The sequence below is a fragment of the Alligator sinensis genome, unplaced genomic scaffold (genome assembly GCF_000455745.1).
Source record: "Alligator sinensis unplaced genomic scaffold, ASM45574v1 scaffold687_1, whole genome shotgun sequence".
In the NCBI taxonomy this organism is placed as follows: domain Eukaryota; kingdom Metazoa; phylum Chordata; order Crocodylia; family Alligatoridae; genus Alligator; species Alligator sinensis.
This window is the reverse complement of record NW_005842662.1, coordinates 95,032-106,868: the sequence shown is the minus strand read 5'-3', so window position 1 is coordinate 106,868 and position 11,837 is coordinate 95,032. Positions and strand designations below refer to the sequence as shown.

Below are 11,837 nucleotides of genomic sequence, written 5' to 3'. Positions count from 1 at the left end.
CCTGCCCCTTCTCTGTTTGAGTCTATAGGAACTTTGTAACCTCCTGCACTTTTGGTTTCACATGCTAAGGCAGCTAAGTGGGTCCCCACATAGACTTTATGCTAGCAAATAGATGACTGGAGTCTGTTTGCGTGGGCAAAGCATGATCTTGGCTTGATTTTTGTTTAAGATGGCTGAGGCCTGTTATAGGACTTACTTGCCCTTGGGGTGGGGGTTTGCATGCATGCTCTTGATGCAGTGCAGAGGACTGTCTATTGTAATTTTTACCTTGTTTGTCTTGAATCCCAGCTGCTGCTTGAGCAGGTGTCTTCAGCCTGTTGTGTATTGGGTTCCCTTCCTGTTTTTTGCGGGGTGGGGGACCCAAGAAATCACCCACAGAAAAAGCCATCCTGATCTTAGCTCACAGATGAATTCCTCTGCTGCAGTTTCACTTTGCCTGCTCATGTGCGCAGAAGCATCTACCTCTACTGTTAAGAGCGAGTAAAATATGATAAAACTTGAGAGAGCCTTTTGTTAAACCAGTACCAATGGTGAGAAGGTGCCGTATCAAACTCGAGGTGCAGCACGGCACTAAATAAAGCAGCGGTTACAAGTTGGAACAAAGTCCATCCTTGTGTAAGCGGGGCTGTGATAACGGGGCTTGCTGACCCGAAGCACTGCATGGAAGTGCATGAACCAGCTCTATGGGCCACCTTCAATGCTGCATCTAAGGCACCTTTTGGGGCTGGGACCTGCCCACTTCTAAGGTTGCAGGACCCCGATGGGCAAAGGTGAACCTCGGCCAACCCCACACATCGGGCAGAGGAGGCGGCGATGAGTGTGGCTAGTCACTCTTGTGCAATAGCACCGCATCCAGCTGGCTGGTGCATGCAGGAAGGGGTGCGAAGCAGAAATGGAACTGAAATAAACTATAGCCCTCAAGTGGATTTGAAGCCTTTGAGCAGCCTCTTCTTGTCCTGGGCCACCTGGACCCCATGTGGGTGCAGAACCAGTTGCAGCTTCATGCTCTGTGCCCGCTCTTGCGGAGGTGAAGACTACTTGGGTCAGAGTCAATTTGGGCCTCATTAGTAGCGTACTTAAGACCTCAGCAATTTGCTTTTAAAAAGGCAATTTGCTCCCCCAGTTCCAGCCTTAAGCAGCAACTGGTAGCACTTGATGGAGCCCTTCTGAGCTGTGAAGGCCACTGCATCAGCCAAAAAGGGCGTTTGCAGTCGGACGGCAAGGCTCGGCGTCAAAGCTTGCAGTCAAGGGAGGTCTTCCATTGATGCTTCCATTGGGAGTGGCTGCCCTGGCCCTTGCCAGGCTCTACCCCTGGGGTGCAGACCCCCAGGTACCGTGAGTTAAGTCATGTTGGGCTGGGCAGCTCAGCTCTGCCCACCCCTCCCTGCCCCAGTCATGTCAGCGGCTTTTGGTGCCTTTTTACAGCACCGGCGTTGGCCCCAGCCTGCACCACGCTGCACCAGTGCCAGGTCACCCTGAGCCCAGCGTGGCCTGGCCTGCTGGTGGGCGGATGGGGGTGCATCTGGGCTCATCCTGGCTCATGGGAGGGAACCCAGGTGTTTTTGGGGGGGTCCCAGCCCTGTGGGCAAGAGGGGACCCTAGGCATCTAGGAGCCCTGGCATAATTGATTATCAGCTACAACAGCCAAAAAACCCGATTAATGTTAATCTTCCTTTTTAGCGGCACCGATCTGATGTGCAACCGATATATCCATGCATCTCTAATTGTTAGGTCTCCTATGACTTGGACCTGTCCTAGCTGATGTGGGTCTGAATTTGACACTCCTTTCCCATCTGTGGGCACTTAAACGGTGACCTTCAAATGAGGTGGGTCCTTGGGATGCTTTAAATGGGCACTTTTTTTTCCCCTCCCCAGCGTGAGCATACTACAGCAGCAACAAGAGCACGAAACCAGGGTTGGGTAGGGCTCATGCCTGGTGCTATCCAAACTCAGGAGGAAGCAAACTTTCAGTCCAAAGCCTCAGTCTGTAGGAGGTAGCCCATTGCCAACCCTCGTTCCCCACCTGGAAGCGAGGTTCAGGTGGGACCTTCGGCAGCCTCTTCCTGCTGGGTTTTGCTTGCTCATTTTGTGGGGGGGTAAATGAGAGAAACTGCTGAGCTGAAGTCCAGATTTTTTTTTACTAAAGGAAGAGAGCGGAGGGACTAGGCTTCTTCTAGTCGACACTTATCCTCTGTGTGGAAAAGGGCTTTGCAGAGAAGCGTCGGTGTTCAGTTTAGTCTCTGGTTGACTGGTGTTCAAAGTGCACTTGGGAGCTCAGGTTGTGTAACCTGAGGATGCATGCTCTCTCAAGCTTGTCTGCCTCCAGACTCTTGCACAAACAGTGTCTGCTTAAATGGGAACCTTGGCAGAGCTGGGTTTTTTGGTTTGTTTTTTTCCCTCCCCCCGCCCCAAGCCAGGAGAGTTCACCGAGGGCAAGGTGTAGAAACCATGTTTGTGCAAGGACTTGGCTTGCTAGGGTGCTTTGGTGACATTTGGCTATCACTTCTGTGAAAGCATGAGCATCTGTCTGACTCGCTTGAGTTTCTTGGGTAATGGGGACCCAAAGCAAAAACTCGGCCGTGTTCCTGGGGCTGGTGTGTATTGCACTTTACCCAGTCCAGTGCAGGTGAAGTACCATGACCGTCACCCCCAAGGTGGTTTTCCCAGGGCAGGAAAAGACCCCTTTCTTGGCAAGGGGTAGTAATCGTGACCAAGATAATGCAGAGTTAGCTTCCCACTTTCACTTCCAGTGGGAAGATCTTGCTTGTACACTGACTCTTCGGAAATGGGAGACTCCTCCCTAGCCTGCTCCTGCCATATGGGTGAGGGCAAGTAAAACTAAGGGGGGCATCTGAACCCCAAGCCTCTGGGCTTGGGCCTGTATATAGGATGCCCAGCAAAGGATTTGGCAGCATCTCAAGCCTCAGGGTGGGGGTGGGGGATGCTTGCTGGTAGCAGGACCACATGTGTGGTTCTTGAATGACCTGCGAATTTGGAATTGATTTGACTTGGGACGCACAATTTTCCTTAAACTTCACATAGGAGCTGACGGTGGGAGCGGGACCTTCTCAAATGCGGTACATCCCCACTATGACATGGGCTGTGCTGCATTCACAAATGCTAGAAATTGCTGCTGACCTTCACCTGAAGTCTCCACTCGTGTCTAGGAGATGGTTAAGTACCTGGCCCCTGAGTCAGTGTGGTCTTCTGGGTGCATCTTTCAGAGTACATTCGGCTCTGCACACCAGGGAGCAGAAAGCAGAGTGGTGTTTCAGGCAGGGGAAGGGGATCAGAGCGGGGCCCATAGGGAGGGCATGGGGCTTAATTTGGCACTCCTGCCAAAAAACATTGCTGCCTCTTCTCTCTTCTCCCCCCCCCCCTTAAATGAACTGCTGCACTCGGCCTAAAGAGGAATTGCATCTGAAGCCTTATCTCTGCCCTTCCTAGAGTACTATGTCCAGTTTTGGGCCCCCTGTTACAGAAAGGATGTGGACTAGCTGGAGAGAGTCCAGCAGGAAGCAGTAAAAATACTTGTGGGGGCTGGGGCAGGCGTGCAAATGCAGGAGAGGCTGAGGGAGCTGGGCTTATTTAGTCTGCAGAAGAGAAGATGGAGGTGGGGGGAATTTAATAACAGCCTTCAACCATCTAAAGTGTGGGTTTGAAAGAGGATGGAGTTGAACTGTTCTCAGTGATGACAGAAGGTGCAGTGGGCTCAAGTTGCAGCAAGGGAAGTTTAGATTGCATATTGGGAAGCACTTTCTCACTAGGAAGGTGGTGAAGCACCGGAGCAGGTTACCCAGAGGTGGGGAAATCTCCATCCTTGGGGGCTAAGGCCCAGCTTGACAAAGCTTTGGCTGGGATGGTGCATTTGGGGCTGGTCCTGCTCTGAGCAGAGGGTTGGACTAGATGACATCGTGAGATCCCTTCCAACCCTCATTTTCTATGATTTTACCCTGTGGTCATCTGCTAAAAGGACACAGTGGAGCATGGATCTGTTCTTGGAGGGGGGTGGAGGAAGCAAACCTAGGCTCTTTGGTACCATCTGAGCTTGGCTCCAGGGCAAATGGAGCCAGGAAGAAACGAGCCTCTCGTCACTGGCTAGTGAGCGAAGCTGAAAGCAACAATCGAAGTAGCCCAGCCTTCTTCATAAGGTTGCCTGGGGGCTGGGTGATGGAAAGGGGGAGGCCGATGAGGCCCAAGAGCATCCATGAAATGCAGCACAGTTGGGGCACGAAGGGACTGATGCTGTTTGCCTTCTGCATGGTGGCCTGTGCACCTTGGTGACTGCATCTCTAATCTGGGGGGAGCCTCTTCTGTGCAAGGGAGACTATGTAGAGCTCTTTGTATAGGCCACAGTCCCGTTAACTATTTAATACCTTAACTCTTGGGAGGAGGCTGTAGCTGGGGAAAGTAATGCCTCGTGCAGTTCCCGCCTAGCTCCTAGGAGCTGCTGCATTTCTGATTTTTTCCTCCCCAGGAACGTGCCGAAAAGCCAGGCTGGCTCTGGCCAGCATCTCTATGGAGGAGCTGCTGAACTGCTGTGTTGCTAAAGGGACACAGTCCATTTTTTTTTTTTTTTTTTTTTTTTTTTTTCATAGTCTGCATGGTTCCTCCAGCCCCTCCTATCTGCTGCCCTGGGAGTGCTGGGGGCTGCTGGGAAGGAAGATGCATCCTCTCTAGCACAGCTGTGAGAGCATCTGTGATGGGTTTTGCTTGGCTTCAGTCTTACCCACCGCACAGCCCATCTGTGGGAAGGGCTTTGCACGTCAGGGGAGCGAAACGTGGAGAGAGCTGGGTCTTGCAGCAGCGTGGCCCCTATTGGTGCACAGCTGTCCGAAGGGCGAGGCTTAAATCCTCCTGATGCAGTTGGAAACTTCCTTCCAGGAAAGCTTTTTGCGGTTTCCCTGCAAAGGAAACCGCCCTCTTAGCCCTATAAGCTGCTGCTGTGACTTGTTCTTGGAGGTAGGCTGGGTGCTGACTCCCCTGCTGTGGGCAGGAAGGGAGGTGCGTGCAACTGGGTGCCTGGGAACTTAAGCTTGGTATGGCTTGCATCTGCCTGCCTGTGCCCTTCGTCTAAAGCTGTCTCTGGGCTCTCCTGGCACTAGAGAGACTGGCCATGGGAGACTTCAGTGATATGCTTGGCATGTCTGTGCCACTCCAGGGCCTGCCCAGGCCACATCTGGCACCAGCATGGAGGTGCTGCTAGCTCCCAGGGCACCTGCCCCCGCTTGATCTCTGTTTCCAGCATGCTTAATCCAGAGGATCTGGGCTTTGAGCCTCCTGCCCAGTTGTGCACAGCTACCAGGGCTCAAAGCTTGCTTAGTAACATGGACCTACTAAGGTAGTGGACAGTAGCTGGGCAGGGAGGGCATGTGGCTGGGCATGGAGCCAGCACCGCTCCAGTTGCAAAGGGCATAGACATGGCTCGATGCCCATTCTCTTGCTCCTTTCCAGTAAGGAGATGGGTGACTTCCTGCCTTACAGGAAGCAGCCAGGGGTGTGAGTGGGACTGCATGTCCAGACTGGCTTTACCAGCTCCAGGCCTAGCCCTTGTCAAGCTGCTGAGCAAAGACCCGGGAGCCGTGGGAGTGCCCTAGGCGGGTACGTGGCCTTCCTAGAACTCGTGCTGTGTACAAGGGGCTGCACCCCTGCTTGCCGGGAAGAGGAGGCTGGGGGTGTGGGAGCGGGGGGACCTCGCCACCTCCCTGCCAGAGGCATGTGGGGCTCTGCTGATGAGGCCCCAAGGGCATCTGCTGCAGTGCAGCGTGACTGCTAGGGCCTTGCTTCCAGTGAAGGCTTCCTTCCACTTACCGGGTCATTGTGCTAGTAGTCATTTTGGTTGGTTTGTGTGGAGATATGGGACAGAAAATAGCATGGGGGGGCGCTGTAACATGCATTTAGAAGAAAAGCAAGAGGAAAATTGCCTCTGCTAAAATCTTCTTGGCGTGTCTAGGACAGAATAAGTGATCCTGAAAATTGTTGTTTTTAAATTGAAGTTGCTGACCAGGAGGAGCTGAGCTCTGGCAGCATGTCTGCGCTGCCAGATCTGCTCTAGCAAGGAGGGAGGTGCCGTGAGGCTTGGAGCAGCACCGAGCCCTGCCGTGCGGTATCCTCCCCTGCAGACTCGCAGCGCGTGGCGTGCTGCTGGGCTTTGCCTCTGTGCCTGGCACCTGCTCCTAACCATCTTTGGCAGGCAGCTGTTTCTTTTTTGCTGGGAGGCGGGCAGGCTCTTGAGTTAGACAGCAATTTGGGTTTAGCCATCGGACAAGTGCAGTGACTCAGCGTGGCCTGATGTGCGAATCTCTTTCCAGGGGAAGCAAATCGCTCCGTGTCCAAGATGTGGCAGTCCGTGTCTGTCCTGTGCGTCCTGCTGGCTCTGACGGGTGCGCGCAGCGTCCCCTACTTTGCTCCCCTCTCGCATGACATGGTCAACTATATCAACAAGCTCAATACGACGTGGCAGGTGAGTAGCAGCCCTCTTCCTCCCAGGGTTTTCGGGGCTCTTGGCTGAAGTGTGATAGCCCTCTGCTCTGGTCCTGCTTCTGGATGGAAGTGGGACTCGTCGTGCTAGCAGGGTCAGCCAGCTTGAGGGACTATCGCAAGAGGATAGGGGAAATGGCAATCCTCTGGCTAGCAGACCTCTGCACTTGCATGCCTACTGAATAGCTGTTGGTCAAGGATGGGCAATTATTTGAGCCTGAGGGCCACATGGGCTGTTTTTGGTGAGCTGTTGGAGGTTGCCCCCAAACACCTACCTCTGCATGCAACAGCTCGCCAAAACTCCTCCTATGGGATGGGGCCCAGGAGTGGGAGACAGGTGGATGTGGGATCACAAGGCGGGGTTGCAGGGCCGGTCAGAGCCACCATCTGCTCCTTGCACACCCTTGCGGCAGATGCAGAGAGTAGATTGCAGCTTTGCCTTGGGCCTCGGCCCTGTGCTGTCACCACCCCATGATATTCTCTCTGGATGCAGCTCCCTGTCCACACATGCGTGTTGCCCACATGGCTCCCTGGAGCTGTGTCTGGCCCCAGGGCCAGGATCTTGGGGCAGTGACAGTATGGGGTCAGGGCAAAGCTGGAAGCTGGTGCTGGGGGCTGCAACACTCACCAAGAGGCAGTGGGGGCAGGGGGAGGTGGGCTGCAAGCCCTGCAGAGGAGGCTGCAGTGACTCCATGCCTTGCCACTTGCTGGGGTTGGGGGAGGTGGCCAGCACTGGGACACCCTTGTCCCATACTAGCCCACAGCTCACCCTGGGATGCCCGTGCAGCAGCTGCCCCCGGGCCTCCCATCTCGGTGTGGAGTGGAGCAGCACAGAGCGGTGCAGGGACAGCAGCAGTGGCGGGAGCCCTAGTGAGGGCACTGCTTCCAGGGCTGGTGCCGCTTTCCATGGAGATGGGTACCTGGCCCTGGATACAGCTCCCTGCTTGGCTGCATGCGATCTTCATGGAGAACATCCCCCAGCCCTGGATGCAGTGCCTTTTACTAGGGCTCTCGCCACTGCCCCTTCTCACTGCTCAGCCTCGTACCAAGCTGGCAGGGCTGCCACCGCCACTTAGGCATCCCCTGGCAAGCCGTGCGCTGGCACAGGATGGGGGTGGCAGGCTGGGCAAAATTGCTCTGCCGACTGGATCTTTCCCACCTTGGAAGTATCCATGTAGCATCCCTTCTTCGCCTCGGGTCTCAAATCATTTCGTAAGCAATGCAAGGAAGCCTGTTCTGTCTCCTCCGGCCTGTCTGCTGTTCAGCACATGGCAAGCTAAACTGCTGCTGGCCTCCATGAGGTCTTGGTGTCTGAAGATCATGTAGGAAGGGAACAAGAGAAGATTGTCTTCGCTGTCAGCGGTGGACACGCAATCCCCAGTGACGAAACCAAGGGCTTGCACCTACAGTCTTGTCATGCAGGTGCTTGTGACAGCGATCGACTCCGAAGGAAAGGCTGTTAAGAGAACATGCACTAGTGTCATCTCGCCAGAGCACGGTGATAGATAAGTGGCTCTCACAAGGGAGAGGCCTGTGGCAATGGTAGAAGCTCTAATTCAGTGGTTTTCAACCTGTGGACTCCTGGGGGTCCGCGAGCTGTCTAAGGAGTCTGCAAAAGATGACGGACCAGTCAAAAGTGTGTGAATACCCACATTTTACAATTCAAAGGGGTCTGTATCTCCATTCAGAATTTTTTTTTTAAATAAAAAAAGGTTGGAAACCACTGCTTTAATTGATCCTTCTGCCTGAGCCCAGGGTGGAGGGCAGCGGTTTGCGAATGAGGGAGGCACAACCCTGTGTGGGGCTCTCCCTACTAGATGGGGTCTGTGACCCCTACTGAAATTCAGTTGAGTGGTTGGGATCTGACCTGAAGTAGGGCCACCACAGATTAAAAACTGGGTGCATCTGGCAGAAGGGAAACCTGGTATCCTGGGATCTCCTTCCAGGAAGGATCAATGCAAAAGCAGGACCTGAAAGCACTGCCTCAAAGCCTTGTGTCTGAAATCTGTCTGCTTGGATGACCAGCCATGGGTTGGGGAGTGCTGTTGAGAAGAGGCAAGGGTTGTTGAGGGTTTAAGGTACTGGTTGGGGAGGCATGGGCTCGAGTGCCTCTTCTTTTTACCATAGACTTGGACCCAGGTGCTCAGAACTACAAAGTGCCTCTCTCCCTTGTACCCATGGGAGTTCAGCACCTTGGTATTTGCAAGGATCTGAGCCTTCACTTCCTATCTGTGAAAGGCAGCTTGGGGTACTCCCTGCTCTACAAGGATGTTGGGCACAATCTGATGCTACAAGATGCTTGGACACTGGGATATCTGAGGCCAGAAAGACATCTTGGAGCAGTGGCTCTCGAGGACCCATCTGTAAACATCGACGGCCAGTCCAGCCTGCTGCCCTTAGGTCCCAGCCCCCTGTGTGTGGGGCAGGGGGGCCCAAGCAGCCCCTTGCAGGCTTGAACTCTGCCAGCCTGCAAGGGAAAAGCCACGGCTTCCCATCTTTTTCTCCTTTTTAAAGCTTTTTTGTTCATGACTCTTTCATATGTTCTTGCAACCCATGGGTTAAGAAACACTGCCTTGGAGAGAACTGCTTCTCTGCTCTCCTGTCTGCGGTACACTCACTCCCCACGTGCGTTCAGAAGGCTCTTTCCTGCAAGTGGGGCGTGGGCTTCCCGTCTGGTCAGACTGGGGAGAGGCTTTCTGGAAAGTGGGAAAACTGACTGCAAAACCCAAGGGAAACATGCAGGGATGTACTAGCGCTTGCTCAGGATGGACTCTTTCACCTTGCTTGGAGACGCTATGTGTTGGCTTTAGCCAAGGCTGGGGATTTTGACTGGGCTGTGCCAATGCTCCTATTGGGACCAAAGCTGGAGGTTCCTGGCTACAGGGACTTGCCCCTCTGCTCAGGACCAGACCGATTGTCATATTTGGGGTCAGGAAGGAATTTTACCCCATGGTCAGATTTGGCACAGACTCCTCAGGGCAGGGCGGGGGGATTGCCTGCCTTGGTAGCAGGGGGCATGGCCCTCTACCTGGGATCTCTTGAGCATATAATAATGTTTTACAGAAGCAGGATACTGGCTGCTGTGGTTCCCCCTGCTTTACCTGTGGCTTGGGGTGTTGTCAGGGTTGATGGCAGTTTTAGGTTATGGATTCGGATAAAAACGATCCCTTCTTTAAAGGGGGAGGGGTTGGACTAGATGACCTGAAGGGGGCTTCCAGCCCTACTTCTCTCCTTCTTTCAGACTGACATTAGGAACTTGCTCAGGCATCTCGGTGATCAGTGGCTTGTTTCTTCCAGGCTGGGCACAATTTTCGCCATGCAGACATGAGTTATGTGAAGAAACTGTGCGGTACCTTCCTGCATGGGCCCCGGCTGCCAGAGAGGTGAGTGGTGCATGCAGGGGGCTCTGAGGTTGCTCCTGGGTTAAAAGCAGCGGAGGCCAACCTCTTTGATAGGCATGCCACGCGAGTCCTGCGCTCTCCTCAAGTGCCACTCCAATCCCCTCTCTGTCCTGTATGCCACAAGCTGCCTGTGGCATTGCCACGTTGGACTGCAGCATTTGCTATCTTTGCACATGTTCTGTAGTGCCGAGCGTTTGGTGAGTGCAGCTTTCTCCTGAACTCTTCTAATGACCCTCATGACTTTGAGCCTGTGCTTTATGCCTGAATTTACTTCATCTATTTGGGAGGGGGTGGTTGTGAAACTCCAACATGCATGAACCCCTTGGATGCCCCTTTCATAGGGTCCAAGGCTCCCTTAATTATTCCATCCTTGTCCTCTTCCCACCAGCTGTCAAACCCTGTTTCCAGAGCTCCTTCCCCCAAAGCCCTGTGGTGTGAAGGGAAACGATTTGGCAAGCGATTCCCAGGCTTCAAAAATCTGTGCCCTTTTGGGCATGCATTAAAAGTGGGACCTCTTTAAATAAACTTGAGGGTAGGGATTAAATAAATAGATCCCACCCCAGAACTTCCTGGTGACTTCATTCCCCAAGATGAGGGGCAAGCTCGGGTCCCTGTTCCAGATTGGGTCAGGCGGTGACTTGGATATCTCGTGCGGTAGAAAGAGTCCTAACCACTAGCTGCTGGTCATTCTGTAGGTCTCGTTCCCCCTCCATCTCGGGCCACCACCCCAGTAAGCTCAGTTGAGTCGGGGGTTGAGTGCAGGCCCCACAGGGTAAGATTTGGGTCCAGTCTTCCTCAAGAAGCTGGACTAGATAATCACAGAGGTTTCTTTTGGCTTTGGAGCTGCTGCAGTACACGTCCATCCTGCTGGAAACTCGGATGAAAGTGTCCTGGGCTTCCTGGACCCACTTCTCGCTATGCGTTTCTATGACCGTCCAAGCTTGACGCTTGCCTTGTGTGCCCTCTAAAGAGGGTGACTACTGGTTTTGGGGGGGGGCAGGGGGGGAAATGATGTTGATACTCAATTTTTAACCTAGCTCTTTCAATTTTTGAAGGGTTGCATTCGCAGGATACCTGGATTTGCCGGACAACTTCGACTCCCGGGAGCAGTGGCCAAACTGTCCAACCATTAATGAGATCAGAGACCAGGGCTCTTGTGGCTCTTGCTGGGTAAGCAAATTGTTCTGGCTAGGATGAGCTAGCAGCTGGGTAAGGCTGCCATTGGGTCTGCATGAGAGCTTTGCAGAGAGGCTTTGAGGTTTGTCCCTAACCAACGGGGAAGAGACTTGCCTTGACATGCAGCATGATGGCTGGGATGAGACCCTGCATGCAAAGAATTGGGGCACTTGGCCTCTGTAGCCTGTGATTTGGGAGGCTTCCTGCATCTCCAGGCTGCAGTGGCAGCCCCATCTTCCCGCTCTGACCAAAACCTGTGCTGCTACCAGCTGTAGACTGCAGGAGGCCATAACCTGCTTAATGGTGACTTGACAATGTTTGCTTGAAGCTGCTTTGTCCAGAATACTGGGTAGGAGAAGAGACCAAGGAAATAAGCAAGTAAAAAAAATATCATAGGCAAGAAGAATTCAGAGCGAGGGAAGGACGGGTTAAAGGAAGCTGGCTCAGTCGCTTCAAGTCATTTAGTGGTTTTGTACCAGCTAGATCTGGCTTGGGGCAGATGGCTTATCTGCGTGACCTTTTTACATGTAGGCATTTTGTGCTTGACAACAAACAAGTTATGTTTAACAATATCGGGCGGGTTTTTTTTTTTTAATAACCTGTTGGGTGCACTTCTGTGTATCCTAGCCTTATTTAATGGGCTTTTGAAGGTGAGCCGGGTAATGGATCTTTATGCTCTAGTGTGTACCTCAGTCTTGACTCTTCAGCCTCGACTGACACTTGCTGAATGGTCCCTCTGCAGTGAAGCCAGATCAGCATGTCTTTTTTTTTTTAAAGGTC

The 11,837-nt window shown here is 53.3% G+C and overlaps 1 protein-coding gene across 3 annotated transcripts in view; it reads left to right on the top strand.

The window, feature by feature from the left end:
- CTSB (cathepsin B) overlaps positions 1-11,837 on the top strand; it is a 23,853-nt gene that overhangs the window by 3,185 nt on the left and 8,831 nt on the right. For 2 of the 3 annotated variants that reach the window (XM_006033806.3, XM_025215706.1), the window contains exons 2-4: positions 6,312-6,463; positions 9,778-9,863; positions 10,937-11,051. In XM_006033806.3, coding sequence (XP_006033868.1) covers positions 6,338-6,463; positions 9,778-9,863; positions 10,937-11,051 — 327 coding nt within the window. In that variant the 5' untranslated portion in view covers positions 6,312-6,337. Of the gene's footprint in view, positions 1-1,718; positions 1,827-6,311; positions 6,464-9,777; positions 9,864-10,936; positions 11,052-11,837 lie in introns of those variants that run through there. The other variant, XM_006033807.3, reaches the window with a different exon arrangement.